General features: G+C 29.2%; 1 protein-coding gene across 1 annotated transcript; it reads right to left on the bottom strand.

Annotated features, from left to right (window-relative positions):
• Positions 1-27,240, bottom strand: LOC111038552 (cubilin-like). Its single transcript, XM_022321681.1, has 61 exons — positions 26,995-27,240; positions 26,707-26,836; positions 26,454-26,633; positions 26,329-26,367; positions 26,121-26,261; positions 25,114-25,362; positions 24,865-25,012; positions 24,656-24,756; positions 24,132-24,255; positions 23,875-24,066; positions 23,643-23,792; positions 23,362-23,549; positions 23,135-23,306; positions 22,879-23,063; positions 22,645-22,816; positions 22,356-22,561; positions 22,091-22,250; positions 21,603-21,790; positions 19,644-19,818; positions 19,340-19,565; positions 19,143-19,273; positions 18,890-19,076; positions 18,657-18,817; positions 18,400-18,593; positions 18,034-18,193; positions 17,756-17,976; positions 17,319-17,681; positions 17,088-17,256; positions 15,783-16,120; positions 15,304-15,706; positions 14,898-15,230; positions 14,673-14,842; positions 14,382-14,601; positions 14,051-14,275; positions 13,608-13,766; positions 13,347-13,534; positions 13,154-13,282; positions 11,766-11,965; positions 11,369-11,547; positions 10,372-10,623; positions 9,761-9,925; positions 9,324-9,529; positions 8,334-8,508; positions 7,424-7,609; positions 7,248-7,342; positions 6,980-7,159; positions 6,179-6,586; positions 5,886-6,029; positions 5,656-5,818; positions 4,712-4,909; positions 4,431-4,572; positions 4,107-4,363; positions 3,723-3,943; positions 2,501-2,666; positions 2,222-2,433; positions 1,313-1,466; positions 1,022-1,194; positions 796-958; positions 573-713; positions 235-341; positions 1-122 (listed from the first exon to the last, which is right to left on the bottom strand). Exons 1-61 carry the CDS (start codon positions 27,072-27,074, stop codon positions 3-5), a joined length of 11,364 nt encoding a protein of 3,787 aa, XP_022177373.1. The 5' UTR covers positions 27,075-27,240; the 3' UTR covers positions 1-2.
• Between the last annotated feature and the right edge of the window lie 700 nt (positions 27,241-27,940).

Raw genomic sequence — 27,940 nt, 5'->3', positions numbered from 1 at the left:
TTTTAGGGATTATTATGATTTAATTCGAAATGCAATACCCAACCGGTGCCGGCGTTGTGTACGGTTGTCACGTAACGAATGAAAACTGCTCCCGTTTGGCTGGTGTGCGTAGCTGGAGTATCCTAAACAAACGAATAAAACTACCTAAGTAACCATAATATATATAGTGACATGGTATTAATATTGTTACGGATACGAAAACTATATTAACAGCTATATTATTATAGTACTCACTCCACCACAGTATTTAGCGACAAACGACGACACTCCAGTGATCTGATCGACGTCGTGCAGTTCTAAGTAATCTGTGTTGCATGTCTTTCTCGTACCCAGATTAAATACTAAATTTTAAAGAACAAACCACATAACAACATATTATTGAGCTGGTAGTTTGAAAGGAACACAATAAGAGATTTCTTTATTTATTTTCAATTGATTAAAAATATTGCTTTTGCTAATAATATAATATAATATGTAGTTGTTTATACAATATATTTACACATTTTACGACTGTTAAGCTGCTATTTTCATCTACACGCACGAGTAGTTAACAATATTTATATTTTACATACTTTTAAATGAAATATTGACTGAATTCGGTCTGGGTACTGCAATATCCCACCTGCAAGTGGAGCTCACTCTGTATAAGTTCGGATACATTGGACTTGTCACCGTACCTTTGACATTAAACATTTTACCACCGCAGCCTCTGCCTATATATTTTAATACAACGTGTCAGTAAAATACACACTCGGAAACACTTAATATCAATATTATAGACTTTTAGGATCGCACCTCGGTCGGTGGAAGTATAACTCATGTCAAGCAACCCTGAACTTGGATACGTTTTGTACGCCATCGTTAACGTCGAACCAGTTGAAAATATAGGAGAAGGGATCAAACGCATATCCTCTAACGTGGTTATTAATGGCGATGAAACGGTCGGTCCGTCGTACACCTGGAATAAAATTTGTGATTGAGATTATTAGCACGACAGATGGCATTGTTAATACCGAGTTACCTTAAGGTAATTAGATATACCCGGACCCAAAAAACGATACGATGAAATGTAAAGAGAAATAGTTAAATTTGACTGTCCTACATTTATCGTGAACACACACTCCTCTTCCCTCGCTGTGTCGTCATCATTAAAAAGTATACGCCCGTCGTGTTTGTTATATGTTTTTTGGCAACCTATACAGGTAAATTCTGACGTTAATAATTATTTTCAATTAAAATCATATAGAGCTATAGTGACATAAAATCAGTCAACTAATCTAGTATCGGTAATATTTATTTTTGCGTAACTTACTTGTACTTGAGTACTCTAGTCTGAAACCTTTTGATGTTTTTCTGTCGTCTGTATGTAGTCTCAACTTAACAATGTTCGATATTTTATCCACAAAATCAAATGTATGATTTTCGTGACACATTCGTATAGTGTTGAAGTATGAAGTATCCGACCACTAAACAAATGTTTATTAAATGTATATTTTAGACATTAAATATTATTAATATATCTATACCATATTATAAACGTTATTATAAACGGTATAACTACCTGCAGCAAGTTGATTATTAAAATATAAGTTTTACTAAATAATATTCAATAGGTATAAAGATATAATATGGTTGCCAATAGTCAATCATTAAGAGTAGCTTCTTATAACATGATACAAAATTTAGTTTCAAAACTTTACAGTTTACAGTTGTACTCAAAATACAGAAAAATAAAATATAATATTTAATTCGAAACTAAACTATGCATAACGTTGAATTATGAAGAAATAATGAACAGAAATCTCATACCTAAGCAGTTTTACATAACACAATTATGATTATAAGGTTTATTAAATAAGAAATGTAGCTAATTTAAGGACATGTATTTTTTTATAAGTTTCTAATATGATCAAATATTAAAACGTGATGAGTGGTGCAGATTAAATAAAATGCATTTTCCAGTTCTAATAATACAAAACAACTAGAAAAATGTATTTGTAACAACTTAAAATAGTATGCAATGTATTCAATAATTCATGATGTATTAACAAATAATTAATTATACGATCACAATGGTGTTTTTCATTACTCGTATTGTTATAATTTTTTTTTAAAGTATGTGTTCAAGTGGCATACTTTGTATTAATAATATATTTCCCAAAATAAATAATAAACTATAGATTTACTTTCTATAACGTATTTTAATATTTTGTGTGTTTACCAGCATGTAATTTACTTCCAAATAATCAGACGAACAGTCTTTGGTATTTTCCAAATCCAAATCAGTGAATCGTAACAAAATAACTGTATATGGGGGATCCGATCGTAAAAACCAAGTACAGATCAAATTATCTCCGTATGCTAATGGATAGTTTGGAGACGTTAAAACTTGAGTTTTATTAGTTACCATCAGTGAAGTAGGACCGCAAACCGCTGTATTAAATAAGTTTACATATAATTTAATAATTGTATTTCATTATTCAAATTTAAGACGGATTACATGTCACTGGTGTTATCTTTATCTCAAAATTAACGTCTACGTCTGTATCAATGTATACGTATTGAATAAAAGCTTCACTTCCAGACGATAATAATGGAGCATATTCCGCATTTCCTGAGCAATATTGACGGATTTTTAATGCCTTACGTCCAGGACCATCGAAAAACTAAAATTAAAAACGTTTACGTTAAAGTGAAATTTGAACAATATAACATCAAAATATCAAATACACTTTGTAAATCCACAAATCCTACGATAAAACTGATATTAGCTGGTAACTGTATTAATTGATAAATTAATTAAACATATTTTAAAAAATTTACGAAAAGAAAGTAATATTGTTCAATTTTAAATATAGATAATTCAAACTTTATCTTTTAATTATTCAAATTTTTTTTCCAGTAGTTCATCGATTTTCACAGTAGAAGACTGATTACTAGATACTCAAATACGGCTTTCATCTAATAAAAAGAGCGTGAACCACGATCTGACACGGTTGAATTGTCAACCTTGATTACAAACTTTCACGTATAGATCAAAGTACACCAGTGATGACTGATAGCTGGTCACTGAAACATGACTTACGGCCTTAGACCTTTTGAAAAGCCTCAGGCAAACCTCGTGATATTCAGCCCATCGAGGTCCGATTTACATCGGTATTCACTGACGATTAGACGCTGAGGTTTCAAAACATTTTCACCTTTAAAATCGGACCTTCGATATCATGAATATCGGTACCAACGTTATAGAACACTACATGCATCAGTTGAGAACTTCTAGAACTTTCTCACAAAGACATGTCCCCGACCTACGGTACTCACTAGAAGTGAGTTAGGGACGGGTACAGAATTCCCGATTTTGATAAGCGAAAAAATTTTGATGATATCTCGATATACCACAACTCGTACCAGAATATACCAGAGATCCAGCAGTGACACCACCAATAAGAAATAATTAATTGTGATGCCTTGTTAGCGGCACTCGTCGCTACGCTCCTCGGCACCGTCGCTCCGCTCCGCAAATCGAAAATATCCCTCGACTTGCTATGCAACACCACCTCAAGTTGTTCACTGTGTAACCGATGTTATACCAAAGAACAACCACTCTTATCATTTCGGCCAAAAGCTTATCACTACCGCTATCAAAATCGGGAAATCTGTCCCGGCCCCGAGTGAGTTATACCATCTAATAGTAAAAAAAAACATTAATAATAATTCATAACCTGTATAGAACTGCATCTACAGTCTGTTGTATTTAAAGAGCATTTTGGAGTTTCTGTATAAGTAACCACTTGCATCTGTACGACATATGATGGCTCTAATAGTATTAACCATCCACAATCTAAATACGTTTTTGCTGTCATCTTTGGTACTTTTAGTGTATACCCAGGAGTAATATTTGATTGGTTTAACCTGATGGTACCTCCACAACCTTTAGCTTCACCTAAAAGAGAAATAAAATACATTTTAACAACATAAATATATATTGTTTAGCTGCATAAAACTATTTTTTCTGGCCATATTAACCATTAAGTATGTACACATATAAATAATTTCCGTTTCAATTGAAACATAAAAACGTAAAGGCTAAAATAAATAATAATTACCATAAGTAAATGAAATTTCACCAACAAAACCTTCGTCATTTACTGTAGCATCAGAAACAAAATTAACATACACAGTATTTGTTTTAGATTTAATTTCCGGTAGTTTATCATCTAAATTTCCACAAAATTTTCCTAGACCTCGAGAATTGTTAGTCTTTAAATCAGACTCGTCAAAAACATTGACATAATCGTCTGGGCATCTTTCTTCTTCAGAAGCTTCTTCATCATAATCTGCTTCTAAGCGAAATTTGGTAAAACTGTAAAAAATACATATTCTGTGACTTTGTCAATAAAAAAAAAAACAAATTGCATATTTAAACATACACAAGCTGTACAATTTGTTCTGGAGGAGCTCGAACAATCCATGTGCAGTTTAAATTACGTGGGTATCCATGAATACCATACAAAGTTTCATAACTCATTGGGGATTTAATTGTACCTGGAGTAGTAATTTCACTTCCACATCCTGTGAATAATAAATAAATGTACTATACTATAGTTCAAATAAATAAAAATGTTCGTTGATTATTTTTATAAATTTATTTATCTATTGTAACGAACAAGTCCACAGTCCAAAATTTAATTTTAGTTGGTTCATAATTTACCTTGAAGTTCGTAATGTATTTCGAATCCTTTTTTTCCTACAGAATTGTCTGACATAAATATTATCATGACACTATTCACAAACGTAAATGTGCTTGGTGCATGATCTCCACAATAGGTTCCAATGATATGTTTTGATTTATCATCAAATGCACCTATCTTGTCATATATTGTTAGATTGTCATAACGACATTTGGAACCTAGATTGGGAAATAAATAAAAATTCAGTGTTGTTTGTGTAACATTAAATGTTATATTAAAATGTTCATAAAAATGTATCAAAAAAAATCTAATATTAATATTATTCAGCTACTTGCAGGGCAGTTTTTTTTGTAGGAACTGACGTTTTTATAACAATGTAATTCCTGGGTTGGATATGTTAATTTAAAAACTAAAAATGCTTTAGTGTCACCACAATATAATTAAATTATTAAATCATCTGTTTTTTTAACTTTAATGTTAAAACCAAATAAATTATAGTAAAAACAAATTATTTCTAAGTAATAGTTAAATTTAAAAAAGCAAATATAATACATACAATCAAATAATTTGTTGCACGTTATGGAACTCAATATAATTGTATGTTATGTACACATACAGCAGTTACGGGCTTATTTAAATAATGGATATTATATCCAAATTTACAATCATGATATAGTCGTACCTAAGGCTTAATAATTAAACGTCTTTTTAAATAGTTTAGATGTACTGAACGGTGTCTTTTAAATAAAAATAGTTTGATAAGATCAAAAGCATAACAATTATAATTTGAAAACTTTTTTAATTAACAACTAAAATAAATTATGGCAAGTATTATTTTTATTTAAGTAGTTTCTATAGTTTATAGGTATGTTACTCTCTTAGTTTCTGAACTAAAATTAGTACATTTAATAAGAAATTAATTTTCTTACGAAAATGCATAGGTATACAATGTTTAAATTCCTACCTTCTAGATCGAATGATTTAAAAGTCAATTCTATATTTTCTCCCGGTGATAGAATTGTATAATTGCATTTCATATCGATTGGATATTTTGCAGGATAGTTCGGTGAAACTATTTTTCCTGATCTTTTAGTAAAAACACCACCACAAACACTTTTCCAGATGGCCTAAGTAACAATAAATTATACATTTTTAAAAAGTTATTTTAAAATCAAAATAAATACAGCTGCTTACTTTAAAACCATCACCCTGTATATCATCATCAGTTCTTATACGAATTTTAAGCTTTGTTTCAGATGAGCTGAATGTAGGAGGAATTTGACGACCACACAATCGATTTCCTAGTGGCTTCCAGTGGTCATTGTCAAAATCGAAAACCTATAATATCAACCAAAAAAAAATTTACTTTTTCGAAGTTCAAATATATTTTAAATATATTTAAATGATTTATAATTACTATGTAGGTACTTTAAATTGTATTTACTATTATTGGTATTAAGACATATAATACTATAATAGTATCTTACCTGCACATAGTCTTTAGTACAGTTTACACTTTGTTCCAGGTTAAAACGTTCAACAAATTGCAAGCTGACCTTGTTGCCGGGTAATACTGCTATTGTCCATTCACATTCTTCGTTGTTCGGATATAAGCTTGGATAGTTTTTTGTAGATATCTTACCTTTTTCACTTATATAAATATTACCACATCCACTTTGTGTGGATTCCAAAGTTAAATTGAACCCTTTCCTGTTATTCTTTCCAGTCTCGGATGAAAATACTACCCATAGCTCATTTGAAGTGGCTACTAAATTCTGCGGCAAAATGTTACCACAATATTTACCCAGCACAGGACTTTCAGGACTAGGTCCATCATATATTATCACGTAATTATTATCACACGATGAATCAAGGTCGATGTCATTGAAACGTATCTAAAAATATATAACGCACCGTCATTTAAATAAAATCATACGTTATGTTAATGCAAATGTATTTTTATATTAACATTTTAACAATGAAAATTTAAAAACAATTTGGGACATTTCTGGTTAAGTTTACTTTATACACCTAATATTCACTGTTTACATATTATTATATTTTCCGTGTAATAAAACAAATATACTCCAGATTTAGATATTATTTTTTTTTCCACAAATAAAATATTATAATAAGCATCAAAATGTCGGAAACAGAGATCTCAAGTTGGACTCTGGTGTGTATAATTACTATTTTTTAGCTTTTAAAATAAATTACATAAACAAATATTCTGTAAAACCGTATACTGTGTTGTAAAGCAATAATCACTTTACTATCTCAATACTTACATAAACATTTTCACCATCAGGAAGTACTACTGACCAAGCACAATTTGTATTTTGCTTATAGTTATTAGGATAATTTGGACTTGTAATGGTAATTGTCTGCCCATTTAGTACTCCACCACACATATTAATATAATAATTGAGACTTGCTGTGAAATTAACTAATTTTTCATCTGCATTTAACTAAAATAATATGTTGATTAAACGTTACTTTAAAAATTGTTTTCATTTAATCAAATATCGTGTTAAATATTCATTTTTAAACTCTTACCAAAAGTTTAGTCATCGGCAATGGACTCATAATAATAAATTTATCGTTGTTCTTGGAAATTGGACAATAACTTTTCAAAACTATGTTGTCATCCTCTTAATAAATAATATTTAATTAGTAATATTGTTTGTAAAATATCTGATGGGTTATAAAAATAAAATATAGTATGTATTTACCATCGGTAGCTAATAAAAGAGAATCATAAGGACATTTAGCTTTAGTTTCGTTAATTTTGAAATCGGTTTCTATTACGATAGATCCATTCGAGTTAGTCAAGTCCCATCGACAATGAAAGTTGGTTATATTTCTAATAGGTAATTCAATTTTACCATTGATACTAGCATCTATTACTCCTCCACAAACTATAATCAATATACAAACAATAATTTACAATTTATAAGCTCAACACAAAATATATTGGAAACTAATTATAGTTATGAATATTGTTATTATGGTTTTTTTTAATACATTTAATAAACATTCAGGTACATTAAAACTAAAATTAAGATAATATTTTTAGAAGTCATACCTAGAATGATACATCGTTTTCAAAAATTGCTATGAAAACTGTACATATTTAGAAATGATTTTTAAGAAAATCGTAATTTTAATATGTTATTTTAACTATAGTACACAATTACTGATATAATTGACAAATAACTTTGTTACAAAATTCTTAAATGTATTTTAAAGATTAAATATGTTCGTAAAAAAAAGATTTATTTTAAATAAAAACTAAAAATAGATAATTTTTATTCTTAAAATCTACTACTTTTATTAATATACCCATGTATTAATATTATGGCATATTACATCCGATTTATTTTACAGGACATTTTTATTAAGTATTAGATACTTTGTATGAAAAAAACTTTTAAGAAAGTATAATATGTTAATTACCTACATTATATACTATATAAATATTTGAATTAGTTTTAAAAATCAATACTAATTGGATTTATTTATCCCATGATATTTACACTTTAAAGTAGGTTAACCCTTTTTTGTATTGTTATATGGGGATCTACTGAAAAACGGTTAACTCGTAATATATATGCATAAGAATTTCTTTTAACGATTACTCACTGGAAGGTTTGTTCGACGAGAATTTCAGTTGAAAATCAGTTTGACTACCACTTACATAAACATAATGAAGTTCCATTTCATTCGAGGTTGATTCATAAATATAGTTCATTGACGAAGGATTAATAATAGGATCAATGCATATTCCGAGGCTTAAGGACCTGCTGCCATGAAAAACCTTTAATCATATAAAATAAAATATAAATTAGTGCGATGTACTGATGCTATTAAGTATTGTATAGTATCAGGGTAAAATTATTAAATAGTGTTTAGGTAAAAAATAATGATAAGATTAAATATTTTAAATCCACCCCAAATTTATTTCTTACACTGGTAGCTGGTAGGTGAGTATTTGAGTAACATTTTCAATAATTTTTAAAAGACTGATGTTATTAATTTCTTATGGTCATAAGTATTATACATTTTTTTTAGAAGGATAATAAAAATATTTAATTACCATTAAAAACAAACATTTTAAAATTTAAATTGTATTCACATAATTTTATATAACTATAGGTTTCTATAATAACTCTACATTATTCGGATCAACAAATATAATATCGTGGTTTGGTGTGGCGAGTTGGCTGCTACGCGGAATGCGACTGGGAGTAAGTAACGGCCACAACTACTAGCTTCCGGATGGGTGACCACCCGGGTTCGTAGTAGTTAAAAACCTTGCCACACATACACGTGTTTGAAACCTACCGGAACAACAATAACAATCATAAAAACAACCTACCGTACCAACCTTATCCCTACTACAGTTCATAACCCCTACAACAGCTAATGTCCTTAGTCGCCGGGCTTAAGTTCAATGAAAAAAAAAAATATATCATATCATATTTAATAATATATATCCACTATTTACACATATATATTTTTAATTTAAGTAACTTCATACATAAAATATAGTATAGTAGTACTCTTACAAGAAAAATCTTAATTTTTCACATAGAATGATAGATTGGTTATAAAATAGAATTCTTCACTTACTACAAGTTTCTCTTTTAAGACATTTTCTGGCAATGAATAGCTATCACATGTTTGGACGATCGATTTCCCTTTGATTACTTCAACAGTAATCATACGTCCTCTCGGTGCAGTTATCATGTATGTACAGTATATGCGTCCACTGTACAAACTGGAAAACCTAGGAGTACTTATTTCACCACTCTCAACATCATATTTTTTATTGCAACCTATTAAAAATAATACATTGTTATAAAATAAGTAAAACAATTATTATTCAATTATAAATTAATACTTGAAATCAACTATTTACAAGTATCACAATTGAATGCCAAAATAACATTACCATACAATTAATTTTAATAACTTGATTGCTTTCAGCAGTGAAATTAAAATTTATTCTTTTATTAGTACCTAACTGATGTTTAATTATTACGATACATGATTAATTTATAACTTACTGTTGTACTCAGTATCATAAGTCAATAAAAACTTTGCATCAGTATTTTTCAAATAAAAAGGACCATTTCTAAAGTGTGATTTGAATTTAATCACCAATTCCTGACCGGATGATTTGATGGGGTTCGGTGGTAAATTGGAACCAAAAATCGTTAGTAACAATATCCCTGCAAAATATAATAACATCATATAATAATTATTGTAAATGTTTATATTAATATTGATAACAGCTGACGGGGAAAGGTCAAAAATTATAATTTTCGATTTAATTTAAGAAGGGGATTTATTCTAAGGTAATTTAACGGACGAAAACTAAGAATTGAAATTTTGTACTATAATTGATTATACAATATGGTGTGCATAGAGTAATAATAATACGGTTCGTGCATTTGAGCGAAATGTTGTCAACTGATAATAATACGTGTTCTGGCTTTCGGAGCTTAATTTGCCGTTATGTCATGTACTTATTAATTATTAGCTATTAAACATTGTTAAAATAAAAATAACAAAAATAAACCAAATAGAGAATACAGAAAATTAGAATATTTAAATTTTTCGTCCCTGAAACATTGTTCAGTTTTGAAGCAAAAACATAGGTGAATAAAGTATGTACTGGTATTGTTGAGTGGGTCCACGTCGTATATGGACAGCGTGTCGTCGTATGTATCGTTGTTATGAGAAAAATCCGTGGATCCAATGCTGGGATATCGCCGTTTCAAGCTCACCACGTCAAAATGTAATACAATACGTCGTCTGAAGTCGACCATAATTCGGTATTCGCAATCCATGTTCGACTCGTACGAACCAGGATACTTAGGTGACGATATGGTGCCTCGAAGTGATCGTCGAGTACCACCACATTTTGCTGTAAAAATAAACAATAATATTTTACCACATCACTCCATTAAAATAACAAATAAGAAATGTTTATTATAAAATAAATGTCACGACATTCAAAACATTTTATACTACAGTTGTTTAGTTATTTTGTGTTAAATACCAATTAATATATGAAATAAAATTTAAAAGTAGTATTATTATAATTCATAATACTATACACATATCTATACATTAACAGTGCTGGATATTTTTATTTTCACCTGGGAAAAGGTGTGTAACAACGAGGGATAGATTACATTATGTATTTGTAATGATTAATCCATTCCCAGTTCAGTCATTAAAGGGTATAGGTTCAAAATACACATATTATATTAACCAACCTAACATCTTAAATCAGCTCATTAAATATTTTGAACTTTGAAAAATATTAATAATATATAATATTAAAGCTTCAAAGTCCGAAAAGGACTATTCAACACATACACGCCGTTAGCCACGAAAAATTAAATATTAGTCTAAGATTTAGTATATGTGTTTATTCTATGATAACGAGTATACTGCCATACTGGAATTATGCCTCTGTTATTTCCCCCAAAATAAATCTTTACCTTATAATAACTATATTTAAGACATTTTAAGTTAAACCCACGTATTGTGCAATACCTATTGTTTCATCCAATTTTTCCAAAGCAAGTGTTGAACCCCCCTCCTTTACAAGAGTTGTCACAGCCATAATATAATAAATTAAAATAAATTATAAAAATTAATACCTATAGTGACATTCAATTTAAAACCATTGTTAGGTACACTTAAATCCGTGAAATACTTAATGTGCAAAAAATTCTCTGTTGTTTCAATATCTTGAACTGGATTATTTCCACAAATAAGATTTATCAATCTTGAAAATCGAGCTGCGCCATCTCTAAATTCGAGATATTCCTTTTCACACCTAAAGTTATAGACAAGATATTAATCACTGTAGCATTAAATTGTTCACAAAAACAATGCAATTGTCTTGTATGCATATAATGTAACATTATACTTTCGTACTATTGATAGGTATATTTTAAATATGTTGTAAGAACAAAATTTAAAATTTTTACCATAGTTTACATTATATAAATTCTACATAATATCTTATAAAATTAATATATTAATTTGACTTACGTTTGATCCAAAACTAAGTCTTCTATGGTTACAGATATTTGTTCACCAGCAGGTGCTACTACCGTCCAAATACATTCAGTGTGTGCTGGAGGTATATTTGGATATGAAGGAGATGTTATTTGGGTAATGTTGTATACATCATTCAAATAAATTTGTCCACCACAGTTTACTGATTTTTCTTCAAACGCTATTTTGACGATCTAAATTTAAGAACAAATTCAATGTTTTTTTTATTTTGTCTATAATTATTCGTATTAAGCATTTAAAATAAATAAATTTAACTATTTGTATAAACAGTAATTACAATTTTCAAGTATACAAAATTGTACAGAAATATATTTTCTATATAAGTAAAAAAATCCCCAAAATTGTACTGCAATTAAAAAATATTTTTATTATTATTGTTCTTTATTAACCCGCAAAAACATAGGCCATTAGATGGTTATTATATTAGTAGGTTTTTTAACAGTGGGAGAGGGTATGGTTATTTAAAACACTTGTGTATATGTGGCGCTAGAACAAGGGGTCACTGCCCACTGGTCACCCATGACTAGTGAGATATCTGGTTACTAGTGGCACCGGCTGATGCTTGAAATCATAACACGTTTCTGTGACTGAAGCTAACTACCGCGCCACACCAGGCAAAACAATTTAATATTACAATAACATAATATATAATGTGATATTTATTTATTTAAAAATAATAACGAACGTGAGTCCAATATATATAGACGTATAATGAAAATGCATAAAAATAATTAAGAACTGAGCTTTAGGAAGAATAACAGGTTTTCATTGGTGAGTCACAGAATCCATAGATGAGAGGATCATTTATTAAATAACTGGTTGAGAAGTTGCGAAATTAAAAAACAATGATTATTGAGGGGGTTTTGAATATTTTTTTTAAGTTTTTGAGGGCAAGAAGGTAAATAAAGAGAGCCAGGAAAAAGTTTTTAAAGAAAGGGAAAATTATGAGAGCTACGACGGTTAGCTATAGAGGAGGGACTTAGTCACTTAGATAATGATGGACGACAGTGTTATCATGTGACCAATATTTTTATAAGTATATTATTTACAAAGGTATGCAATTTGCTCAGCTCAACAAGCTCGAGTTTATTTACAGGTGTTCTCATAGCCTGTAGTTTCTATACGTCAACCTAGCCATATACTCAACATTAGGTCGGACAAGAGAAAAAAAATTGAGTTGGAGAGTTTCAATCATTTAGCTATTCTATTAATGAAGACTTTAAACGCCTTGCAGGTAATATTGTTATTAATGTGAGCTAGATGACAAACAGATGTATTTAATATAAAGCCAAGAACAAAAATATATGTGTCAAGAGAAAGAAGGTTAGTATTATATCTGGAAAAAATAAAATTATACTTACGTCATGAAACATTATAGAGACTACAACTTGTAATTTATTGTCAGTCGTGGACAATGTTGCTATATTACTGGTGTTACAGTATTTACCTTGGCCAAGCAGAGGTGAATCTTCATAAAAACCATTTTTCAACTAAAATAATGTATACGGTTGTAATAATAATTATCCACTAACCAGTTTATATACGTCTACTTACCAAAACAAAACTGTCTACACACGAAAGCAATTGCATGGTAATAAATTTAACTGAAATAGTTCTTCCTGGTCGTACAGTAACATTCCAAGAACAATGTAGTAAATACGAATGCGGTGAGTCTAAGAGCTGACTAGTCGAATTAGTTAAATTAATCACTCCTGTTGGTCCTCGTAATTCACCTCCACATTCTATTATATCAAATACGAATTATGAGTAATAATTTGCATAGGTGACATAGATGATTTGAACCATTCAACATACTTAATTTTGCTTGAACTTTAAATCCCGTTCCATTCAATGACTTGTTTGAGATGAAAGTTATTATAACTTTATTCTTACCGACTATATTTTTATCAATAATTTGATTTGTATTTTTGTACACTTTCTTCAATAATATCTTATTTGCGGTATCAGGATCAACTAAATATAATTATATTGTACAAATAATTAATACAAAATTCTTCGGTAGGTATTTCATATTATATGAATAGTAAATACATTTTTTTTTCTTTTAAAATTGAATATGCATTGGTAAAATATGAATTTAATAATTATAGAATCTATGAAAACATCAATTTTGAAGTAATGATAAGACATTGGTAGTATGAATTAAAAAAAAACCAAAATATTATTAAGAAATATTAAAGATTTTAGTTAAGTAAAATCAGTTATTTTATGTTACGTTGAAGATAATTTTTTATTACCTGTCTCAATATTAAGGTAATCTTTAAAATAAAATTCCGTAGATGAATGAATGGGATACAGATCTACGTCCAGAATCTCAATTTCTATATGATAGTGTGGTTCAGAATGAATTGTCCAAGTAACATTCAGATTAGGTTCGTAGCCGTGAGGATAGCCAGGACTTGTAATTATCACACTTGTATTGGAGCTGGGGGATAAAAAATAATCATGACTCGATTTGTTATCTGAAAATGTATGATGTAAATTTTAATTCTATTTTTTTTAAATAGATACAAAGAAATAATATTATTAATAATGGTTCATTATTAAAAATATATTTTAAATATTTACATTTAACATCAAACCCGAAGAATGGTTTTCTAAAATATTGCGGATCCACATTAGTCCATGACAGTAAAAAGTATATACCTCCAACTTGTCTACTACCAGCTGTTAAATGTATGTATACAGAGTTATCGGTAGATAATATAGTTTCATTAAATACTGTATTAAAATGTGTATAGCTTAGTTCATACAAAATTAATGAATTGGCATTACTTCCGTCATAAATCTTTACGAAAATAAATAAAATTGATTATCAAAGACTATTAGCTAGATAAAAATGTTGAAATTGTAATTTACCTTTAAACTATAGATTTTTGAGGTAGTCATAAACTCTTTTATTACAATTTGAACTTGTTGTCTTATGTCTACGGTTATTGTCCACGAATAATCCTCACTATCTCTGTATGATTTCGGATACATTGGACTTGAGATTTCTCCAGATTGTTTCATAAAATTGATTTGAGTTACTAAAATATATATAAATATTATTTAAACTATCATTTGTAACGATAATAATATTACCATATTTAAAATCTGCAGCAAATCCTTTGGCTGATCCAAGAGAATTGGAACGAAATTTGACCCAAAGCGTAGAACCCGAAGTAATATTAGATGGCAAATTTAGTCCACAAAAAATACCTAAGACTGGACCGATAGAATCCCCTTCTCTAATTTCCACGTAATCTTCATTGCAAAACTCGTCTTCTTCCAATTCAAAAGCAATAAAATTCAAAGACACGAGATTTCCAACGGAGGACTTTAATATCCAAACACATTCTGAGTCTCTATAATAATTATTTGGGTAGTTGGGTGAAGAAATCGTTCCTCTTATGGAATCGTAAGTTCCACCACATGCTATAAAAGACAAAATAATTTTATTACGAGGATATTTAAATCGTTTAATATACACCACGATATGTTTACACACCTACTGATCTCACAGAATATAGAGCTGCAAATGAATCCAACGCACCAGAGTTATCTGTAAACTCTATACGCATAGCAGGTCCGTGACTGACAATAGGTGGTGGTATTGGATTTGATTTACAAAACTTTAATATTTCAGGTGCATCAGAATCCGGGCCATCCAAAATTCGAAATATTGTGTGAAATATGCCATCAGAACACTGCACATCAGTAGTATTTGTTGATCCTGCTATACTATTTTCTAAAGAATGCACTATATCAATGTGCGTAAAAGTTAATGTGACTTTTGACTGAAGAGTATCAGATATAATAGTCCAAGTACAGTTCTTGTTCACACTATTCGTTAAAGATGGGTTGTTTGTAATAATCCCTGAATCATTTGTTATTAATTTTGCGCCACAAGCCTGAAAAATAAAAATAAAATAGAATAGTAGTTGCATTACCTGCATGGGTACAATAAAGCTAATAATAATAGATTACCGTAGAATATATTGCTTTAAACCCTTTTGCTCGTAAGTCGTGTTTGCCTACTTCAAATGATACAAGGAGCTTATTAGATGAAGATATAATCGGTGATGGTACACTATTTCCAGAGTGGTTAAGGAGTAGTTTTCCATATATATTGCCGTCATAAACTAAAACTTTATCTCTGTTTCCTGTTGGAAAACTCCTAGTACTGAAGTCAATGAATGTAAGGTTGACTAAATGAGTCTCTGCTATTTCAATATACCACATGCAAGAACTGTTTGAATCATAATTTTGTGGGTAATTGCTAGTATGGATAACTCCTTGAGGAGCAGTAAACTTTCCACCACATTCTATAATAACAATAATAAAAAAAATGTAAGCCAAAATAAACATTTTATTTTTTATTTTTAAATATTTATCTTCATATTTTATTACCTATAGACATATCTTAAAGCTACCAAATTTTGGAATTAATAAGAATAGTTAATTTGTCATTTTGCATTATTGGAAATAAAATGAGGTAGTAAAAAGACGTTTTACGTTAAGTATTCATTTAAAAATAAATAAGACTTCTTATAGCCTTAAAAATCATTTAGAACATAATAAACATACTTCTATATTTGTTTACCCTAGAGTAATTGACTCAAAAACTACTGTACCGTTTTTAATTAAAGTTATATCAATAGTATCTTTAAGATTTGAAGGATGTTTATAGCATATTTTTCAACCACTATAGGGAAGGATACCACCAAAGGGTACCCACAGATACATTTTTTCAGCTCGCGAAAAAAAAAAAATTTTTAGTTTATTTATGCCATTGTTTACATATTATTGTACAACTATTATCGTTAGTAGAAATATGGCATATTCATTTTTTTCGCGAATTTATTTTTTTTTAAAACATGTTTAGCATGGGCAACGCTGGGAGGGACAGCTAGTTATAAATAAAGTTAAGTTCTTTTCGTTTGTAATTGCATCACTTGAGGATGGCTGAATCGAATTGGTACATTTTTTTGCTCCTAATGGTCCAAATATGTTTTTACGAAAAGAAAAATTAGAAAAAATTCCCGGAAGTGCTTTTTTTGTTTGACTGACTTATCTAAGTAAAATTTAAATTTGAACTTAAATTAAATATATTATACTACAAATGTATTGTTGTCAATTATAAATACATTTTAGCGGTTTATTTTACTACTAAATCTGTGTCCTAATAAAAATTGAATTTGTAAATTAATAATGAAAAATCATGATTTATAATTTCTTATTACAATTGAATAGGTATACAACTAATCTTGTTATTTAATATTTTTTGTTTACTCGATAGAATTGTTTTGTAAGTAGCTCTAAATCCTTTCCTCTGAGACTCCGCATTAGAATCAAATTTGATAAAAACTTCATTTCCACCCGACGTCACAATGATTGGACTTGTTTGTTTATGACATATCCGTAACAGTTCTGGACCAGAATCATCATGTCCACTATAAATCTAAAGTTAAAATTGAAATCGTCATCAAAGTATAATATTTATTTAAGCAAGCTAATACATACAGCTAATGCATCAAATGTACAAGATCTTGAAGATTCAAACCAAAAATCTAATATAGTTATCTCTATGGTATTTCCGTAATCAGCGACAATATTCCATTCACAAGTTGTACTGGGAGGATAAAATGCAGGATATCCAGGTGATGTAAATTCACCTTCTGGTTGATCCAATAGTCCCCCACAACCATCTACTATCCATTCCAAACGGAAACTATCAAATCTATCCATAAAGAATAATCTGTTTCGAAAATTATAGTCTACTTTAACTATATTTTTAGTCGAAGAAATTATAGATTGATTATATTCTGAAGAACCATGAGTCCACAAAACTGTATTTATTTCATTTATATTTGAACCTTCCGATATCTATAAATATAAATAAAAATGTATTAATCATTATCAACTATTAGTGTATTTTAAAAATACAAAATCATACTTACGGTTAATTGAGAGTTGTTACGTCTACTATTAACTGTCACACTGTTCATTGTAAACGAAAAATATGGAAGGCGCTTTTGCAACATTTTTAATGAAGTAAATGTCATATTAACTTTACTACCTTTTGGTGCAACAATTGTCCATTCACATTTTTGTGTTCTTAGATTTTCTTGATGAGCCATTTCAATAGCTCCTTGATATCCTTTTATAGTTACATTACAGTCTAAATGAAAACAATTAATTATAATATATCTCCACGTTATTTTTTTATTATACCAACCTGTAGAATATGTTAAAGAGAAGCCCCTCCCTTTGGAAAAACCACTGTTTCTAAATTTAATGTACATCTGGTTTGAAGATGAATGCACAGATGACGATGATTGAGTATCTGAACAAAATGTTCCTAACATTTTACTTGCACTATTACCACCATCATAAAACTATAAAAATATTAACTTAATGTAATCGTATACATTGTGTAAACATGAATTCGAGAACAATCATTTATAAACAAAATTCACTAGTAAATACACCCCGAATATTTTTTTTAAAAAACATACACTTTTGACAGGAAAAAAAAATATTGTATAAATCTGTAAATTTAAAAAAAAATATTTAAATATAATAAATTTACAAAGATACATACTTCAAGAAAATTATCTTTACACATTCCTCCGGAATAATGGTCTGTTATTAACTCAATATCTAATATAGTAAGTTTGATTTGACTTCCTTGTGCCACAGCTATCTTGTAATAGCATTCTAATGGCTCCTGTACAGGTAATGGATAATTAGGAGATACTATATGTCCAACGCCAGAATTCAATATTCCACCACAGCCTTTTTAATAATTATGTTAAATTATGTATTATGTGAATGTTTTTATTATATTTAACTCTGTACCTTTGGCAGTTGTGTACCATTGCATGAAAAAACCTTTACGTCCCCTAGATCCATCAGATACAAATCTTATAAAAAGTGAATTTCCAATGGAAGATATGATAGGAAGAATTTTAGATCCACAATATCTTCCAATTAAAGGAGATGTAGAAAATCCTCCATTTCTATACCAATGAATAATTGTCATCCATATCAATAATTTCTACTTAAATTAAACTATCTTAAATTATACATACCGAATTTCAACATAATCAAAACGACAGTCTACACTTTCCTCGAGCAGAAAATTAGTAACGTTTAATTCAATTTGATTAGTTACTGGTACATTTATGATCCATGTACAATCTTTTAGTTTGGGATAGTCATTTGGGAAATTTGGTGATTTGATAAAACCTTCTGGTGTAAAGAAGTTTCCACCACATGCTACATTAATATAAATCATTATTTAACTGAGAAATAAATTAAGAGCTATAATTATAGCATACACACCTTGTGCTTTATTAAGTGAAATGTAATTAAGCATAAATCCGTCTGATGCCACAGAATGATCAGTTTTAAAAATGATTGTTAATCGGTTACCCAACGAAGTCAATACAGGTGGAACCTTAGTTCCGCAATATCTAAGAAATCGAATAAATATATTTATAATTAATTGAGTTTATAATTCTATCATATAATATAATTACCTAGCAATTTTTGATGAATTTCCTGAATTACTATTGTCGTAAATTTCAACATAATCATTATTACATGAGTGTTGAGTTTCTAAGGAAAATGTTAACCAAGTTATTTGTATTTGACTGGATTCATTCACAGATATAATCCATTTACACATCTGATTGTGTAAATATTGCTCTGAATGTTTTGACGATTGTATGATACCAGATGGTTCCTTCAAAATACCACCACATGCTAATGAATTAAAAATAAATAAGAAATAATAATTAGCATTCTTAGTAACCAAATTTAATAGGTAGTTATATTGCTTACCTATATCAATAGTTGAATAGTTAGCTCGAAATCCTTTATTAGAATTGGAATGATCGGTAGAAAATTTTAACCACATATAATTATGTGTTGATATATAAGGAAGTTTAGGAAGTTTATCGATATTTCCACATAGCAATGCGATTTTAGTTGAATTCTCGTTGTCTCCATCCCTGATCTGAAATTGATATGAATTACATATGCTTTATTTACAGTCAATTTTCAAACTCGTGGTTGATTTTGTTAACAAAAATTGTAACTATAATAGTCGATACATTATAATGGAAGTTAATAAAAAATTATTCCAAAATATCAAAAATATTCGTTTATTTCTTGATATGAGGTGATTAAAAATATTAAGTACATAGTTAATATAATTTTTATGCGAATTTTTTGAATGAAAGAATATAATATTTAATTTATTGTTTGTTTTTCATATTATGTACAGTAAAAGCCAATGTATTTATGTCTGTTATTTATATAGCAGTGATGTCCTCCCTTTTTTCTTTTGCAGGAAACATTTGTAAAATATTACTTTCATGATGATCAATAATAATATAAATTTAATATTTCATTTCTATATCGTATGCAAATAATATAATGTAAAATTTTTTTTTTAACACAATAATTAGCCTCGAATCCCTTAGCGGCCCGAGTTGGACATCGTTGTTATAGACTCAAAAACTACACGACCAATTTTGAAGAAAGTTTTAGAGATTGTTTTTAGAGATACCAAGAAAGTTTAAAGAGTAGTATTAACCACGTTTGAAAATATATTAAATGCTATATTTTATTCACTACTTGCGGATTGCTCATCTCAGACGAATTAGTTCACAAATCGAGATATCGATGCCAATTTGCCCGAGAACCGAGGTACACAATAACCGAGAATCGATGTACACTATAATGACATTATAAAATTGTCCATATGACATAATTAATCGTTAAAATGGGGCCCCCGGCCAACTCCAAAAAAATGGATCAACATGGAGAAATATGTCGTGTATTGAACACCCTAGATAGCAAAAGCGTTATGATAATAATACTAAAATATTATTAATTCATCATATCTGAAATAATATAATTAAAATAATATTGTTTTATTTTATTAACATTATTTGTGTTATGATATTGTAGTATCGAAAAAAAATCATACTACCTATATTATTATTAACTAATTACGAAAATATTATTATTATTGAAATAATATAGTATCGTTTTATTTTTCAATACAGCTTATATTAATATAAATAATATATATTATATATATTATATTTATATACAGATAGCTTTAAATTATAACTATGTAGGTTTAATTATTATTAGGTATAATATATACATATATATATTATAATATTCACGTATATATTTATAATAAATATATGATTCATGGTCTTAAGATTATATTTTTATCAATAATTTTTGAACACATATTAATATATTATTATATTATAATTATATAATTATTATGCATTTATATATATTGGTTATAGGAGAAATACAAATTTATTTAGTAGAAAAATTGAATTATTGCACATCGCCTACCAATTATACTGGCAATTCGACCACCACAATACGATGGCTGAATTGCACTTATGTATTGCCCCTCGTCAACGCGGTATGTCCACAATCAAAATAAAAATAAATAAATAAAAGAGAAATATATTTTTTGTATAGAGTGGGCACTATCACCAACGAGTTTCACTAATATAAGAGTTCACATTTTGAACGGGCAACGAAGTGCACGGGATCAGCTAGTTATGTTAATAAAAAGGAAAAATTGTTTAAATTAAGTTAGTTTTATTCTTATTACGTGTTCAATAAATACATTTTTATTTTATTTTTAAACAACTATTATTGTATTAACCATAACATTAAACCATACAATAATGACTATATTAAAAATCAGATATATTTATTGCAGCTAGTGATCAACATAAAATATTTGACAAATCGAATTACCTCTAATGAATCATAAAGGCATTTTGGATAAGATAGATCTTCGATTTCCATATCCAAAAATGATAATCGAATTGCTTTTCCAACTGGTTGTGCTATAAGATACTCACATATCTTATTTTTTGGATAAGGATTTGGATAGAATGGTGATTCAATAATACCTTTACTGTCTGTAAATGTCCCACCACACACTAAAAAAAATGAACATAATATTATATTTTTAAGTTAACATAATTTCAGAAAATATAGAAATATCTTCATGGCTATCTAAGTGTATTCGCTGTTAGTAACAACTTCAATAATTATAATAATGTATTAAATGTTGAATCTTAACTATTTGGAAATGGCTCTCATTGGTTTTAACTTGTAGACTTTTAAGTATAACTATAGATATCTAATGGTAATATTGTGAGAAAAATAATCGTTTTTAATCGTGAATCATATAGATAAAAAATAACCATTCAACAAATATATTTATTAGTTATGCGTACGTGTTTCATATTTGATTGTAAATCCTTCAGCCGTAGCTGAAAAATCAGACTTAAAAATAATGGTGACTTCATTACTGTTTGTGATTATTGGTTGATCAAACCTTGTTGAACCACAATAACGACCAATTAATGGTGATCTAATATTAGGTCCATCGTAGATCTATTAAAAGTTGTTAACAAGTATAAATATTTGATATAGATACACTGAAAGTATTATTTTTATAAAATGTTATGCCAATACGGCGATACCACAAATAACACATACTTCCAAAAAATCTGTCGAACAATTTCTTGTTTCTTCAATACCAAACTTTTTCACGAATGCAAGTTTCAGTTTCTGTCTCAGAGGCATTCTTATGTGCCACTCACAATTTAAATTGTCCAAATAATTATTATTATCACTTGTTAAATCTACTGGGGAAGATATTATCCCAGACGGACTTGTATGAATACCACCACAACCTGGTACTCCTAAATAAAAAAAAAATGCATAAATATTAATCAAACATTTATAAAGATCAAAATAATATTAGCTATATGGAAATATTAAATACCTTCAATTACGCTGTATGTCATTTGAAATCCGTAGTCTTGACCAGTAGCATCGGAATGAAAGTGTAAACTTGCATGTGGACCTGAAGTCAATATAGGAGGAGGTAAACTATTGGAAGTGGTATTGCATAATTTCGCCAACATTGGACTGTGCTGAGTAAAACCATCTCTAATCTACATAGGTCAATAATTTAATGATTAAATATGTATTATTATTTTAAGCATCAATATGTTACCTCTAAATAATCAAAACTACAATTTATATGTCTTTCAAATCTTAATGAAAAGAAATTTAATTGAATTCTTTTTCCTGGAATAGCATTTAATGTCCAATAACAATCACGGTTAGGTGGATATTTTCCTGGAGAACCAGGAGAGGATAATGTTCCGTGTGAATCAATATTTAATGTACCACCACAGTCTGAGATAACCAATTTGAAAATTTTAATTAAGTTGAAATAATATGTTGAAATATTACAAGTGAAATTCTACCTGCTTGTATTGTTGTGTAATTTAACTGGAAACCTCGAAAATTTTTAGATCCATCCGATCGAAAATGTACAATAACTTGATTTGAATCCGAAATAATGCTATTGTTTAAAGGTATAGAATTTCCACAAAATTTACCCAACGCCTTTCCGTCCTCATCGTCGCCATTTATAATCTAAAACAACTCAAATAAATATTGAAAAATATAACAATAAATAAATCATTTATACCTCAACGTAGTCAAACGAACAAGTCATCGTTTTTTCAATATCAATCCAAACAAAAGACATATTTATAACACTGGACGAGTTTACAATAATCGTCCAAGCACAATTCATGTTACTCTGATACGTTAATGATGTATTTGACTCGGGGAACTTAAGTGTTCCATTGAAAGTATCGAAATAACCACCACAACCTAAAAAATATTTTCACATCAAAAAAATGTTTAAACACATAATGTTTTTTTTTATATATATGGCACGACGTGTTATTCATAATATACACTTACTTTCTACAAATGATTCGCACAATAGTCCAAAATATCCACTAGTACACATACAAGTAAAATCACCGGGTTCTAGTTCGGGGATACATTGCCCATTGTTTTGGCAGGGATTTATTAAGCATGGATTTTCTACGCGAATATTACATGTTCGTCCTAGAATGAATTAAACTGGTCATATCACTCATATCAATAATTATACTTATACTTAACCATGTCTTAGTCAACAAAATGTCACCTGTATAACCCGTATCACACTGACACGAAAAACTATTAGTTGAATTTGAAAGGCATACACCATGGAGACCACAAGGATTATTCATGCATGGTTCTATTGCTATTTTATTGTTTTTAATGCATCCGTTAATTCCGACCCCATTACCAGTATAACCTTGGCGACATGTACACTGAATTGTTGTTTCAGCATAAACTAAGTTAAGTAACACAATATTATATGTGGCTTAAAAAATAAAATACTGATTTAATATTGTTTACCAGTGCAATCAGCATTTGGATGACACCCTCCGTTGTCTACCGCACACACTCCTCCGGATATATAAACACAGTTAAACCCATCACCACTATAACCAGGTGGACATGGTTTACATTTGAACGAACCCTTGAGGAGTTACAAAAATATTTTATTTTATATATTGATAAAATCAATTTCCTGACAAAAACTGAAAATTTTTAATCTTCATCCCATTATAATTTAAATAGAAAGTATCAAACATAAAATATTCAATCATTGTTAATATGCGAAATAATTTACACATTCAATTAAAAAAATTAGCTTATTCACCGTCAGTGGGTTTACGAAAATATTTTAAGAAATCAATTAATTTAAAACAATGTATAAAGAAGGTTTAATTAAGGCTTTTGTGGTGTTAAAAATAACATAAACAGTAAAAAAAAACTATTAAATGAACAGCAACTATAAGAGTCCGACCCGGTACCACGTAACTCATATTTTTCGGTCAACTTGAATATTTTAATACATCAACATAATTCACACGTACTCTATTGTTAACGCATTGAACTCTGGGATTCAAACTGCAACCGCCATTATTTATTAAACACTCGTTGACGTCTGTGCACACGAAACCATCTCCCTCGTAACCTATATATAACGAAACACACGCAGTTCACGACGTTATGAAACGCGATTTTTGCAATAATATTATGGTGTGTGTACATGTGCATGCATGAGGACTAAATGTCTAATCACCTGCAGGACAGTTTCCGCAAGTAAACGACCCTCTGGTGTTCCTGCACTCGACCGGTGGGTTTGCCGAGCACGTGTGCTTGTTTTCCTTGCATTCGTCCACGTCTTTCGTGCAAGCCGGACTCTGTCCTCCGTCCGCGGTAGTCCAACCCTTAATCAAAGAAAAAAAAAACAAAAAAAACGTATAGTACGAACACAATCTCTAACAGCCGCCCGAGTCTGAGTGACGGTGCACTGTGCAGTGACACTGACCTGATTGCAAATGCAAGTGTAACCAACAGTAGACGGTTGATTGATGCACACGCCGTTGCCGCAGAGTTCCGACGACATTGCCGCGTTGCAATCGTTCTTCCTTTTCGTACAGTGCAAACCGAACCAGTTCGCCGCGCACACACACTCGTAACTTCCGGGCGTATTCTTGCATTCTGCTCCGTTTTGACACCCTAAGTCCGTGTGAATGAAACGCACACATTCGTCTACGTCCAGTTCACACAATCTACCCTGTAGCGTGTAATAATTTATTAATAATAATAAGCCTCGTGCTTTCAATAGTTTTTCGGGGTTTTCCGATACGATAGCGGGCATACTTGTTGAAATAATGTCCAATTAGGTAGGTAGTAGTATGGCAGTAGTAATTAGGTTAGTTTGTACATTTATGTAGGTACATAACTCACTGGTTAGATTGTAAGAATAAGTAGTTTTAAATAAATTACATCAATATTATGGCCAACAGTATAGCTGCAAATGTTGTACTAATAAGTATTTAGTATTTTCATATTCACAGACATATTAATAATAATAATAATTGTTCGGGAAATATGTTTAATCTTTCGAAAATAGTAATTGTGATCGTCGTAATAAATACGATAAAATAGGTAAACGATTTTCAATACAGCCATGTCGCAATCTATAAGGTACTCAAGTGACTAGTTGCTTTAGTTTGTTGATTTATTCTTCTATTGAGTATGTACTTTAATTTTATATAAGATTTAAATTTTATAAATTAATAATGTCGAGTAAGAACTTTGTTAAATATTTCATGTTTTTTAATACCTACAATCTACATATTTTGGTAAAAATAACCACATACATATTTATTTATTTTTGTTTTTTTATTACATAAAAATAATAAAATATTTGTCCTAATTAATATTACAACTACATTTATTTTGTAATCCTAAGCCAATGTTATTTTTATATTATCTAAAATAACACAAAAATCGATGAATAAATATACAACCATACATTTAGACACTGACCTGCCAATTGTGTGGACAATTACATTGAAATCCATTGTACAAATCTATACAAGAACCACCATTCTGGCAAGGGTTACTCAGGCATTCACTTATCGATAAAAGATTTACGAGATTGGTGACTTTTTTTTCTAAATTTGTAAGCTAAAAAATAAAAATCATATTAAGACAATTTAAATTGTTTGCAAATAAAATTCTATTTTGAACTCACTCTAATTGAAAGTCTAGCTCCATTCAAAGTATCACCTTTCTATATTAACATATACAATATACAATATACATATATATATCATATTAAGTTTATAATTTAACAAATATATTATAAAATAGTCTTACTCTCTTATTAGTAGGCAATGTTAACGATGTCCCATTTAAAATTTGCATTTCCAATGCAGTGACCCGACTGGTTAATCCCTTTGGACCATCAATCATTGGTACTACATTTTTTATAATATCCGTAAATGTTGGTAAATCATTTAATCGAAACGACTCAACTACATCCCAAGCTTCTTTAGCCTAATGAATATTTGGATACAAAACAACTAATAAATATATTCTAAATGTAAATGTTTCAAATAAATTTTTATACCATTCCGACCACTTGAAGTAAGTTTTCATTATTCACATTTATGTATCCTTGTCCTTTTGTACTCAATGAAATATTGTGATCTGTAGCACTTTCGATGTATAGATGGCCATTATCAGACCGAAATCGTGGCCTATAAAGTTGTATTGTTTTAAAATAATAATTAACTTAAGCACAATAAATATGTTTTTATTTCAATTACATACGACTAAATCCCATTAAAGTTGTCATAGTTTAATATTATATAATATACCTGTATCATTAAAACAAAAATGTCAGATAGGTACTTACTGATTGCTATATAATCCATTCACAATAATAAATGACATTAACAGTAAAATAAATAGTGACCAATTGCCATCTTTTTGCATTTTGGCGAATTTCTGATATTCAATTAAAATGAATTTAATTAATATATAGCTATATAAATAACATGTTATGTAGTTAAACCTCAAAGTATGTTATATTTGTTCAAAACTTTACCACAAATTAAACTGAGCCAGAATGAAATATTATGTTTAATAATTAGTACCATGTACAGAGTGTATATCTACATATTATTATTATTATTAGTCTTTCACATAGATAATAGGAATCCACCCCCAAACCGATAAATTATACGTCGTCTGTTTTTACTCGACTGTCAAGTTAATTATGATTATTCAGATTGTAATATGTCTGCAATAAAGATAGTTTTATTTTACATACACGGTTTAGAAAATTGAAATCACATAACGTTCTCGTAATTATTTACAGAACACATGGTTAAATTTTTAAAAGTCTAAATCATATAGGCTTTAAAAAGTTCTACGAATTCAGCAAATACACGATAAATAGGTCCATTAATAAGAAAATTGAATGCATCATATTATTAAAAAAATTATGATAAGTGGTTTTGCGTTGAAAAACATCTAAAAAATACATCAAATTTTAAATGAAAGTAGGTGCTTATGACGTTATAGGTACATAATTTAGATTATATTATTATATCTTTCTTTGTTAAAGGGCTTGACCCGTAAAAACTAATAAAAAAATAAAAATAAATAATTGACATAATGACATTATTTACTATTGATAGCATCTGGTCTTGTTAAGCTGGGTATACTTTACTTATAATATAGACTTGAACAGAGTAGACAAGAGTATAGGTACATTGCCAGAATGAATAAAAGTGTCACAAGAATGCATCATCATGTGCTGTCGTAAAAATTCTGAAATAAATATGGAAATAATTTTT

Source organism: Myzus persicae, unplaced genomic scaffold (assembly GCF_001856785.1).
Source record: "Myzus persicae strain clone G006 unplaced genomic scaffold, MPER_G0061.0, whole genome shotgun sequence".
In the NCBI taxonomy this organism is placed as follows: domain Eukaryota; kingdom Metazoa; phylum Arthropoda; class Insecta; order Hemiptera; family Aphididae; genus Myzus; species Myzus persicae.
This window is presented reverse-complemented; position numbering and strand designations above follow the sequence as displayed.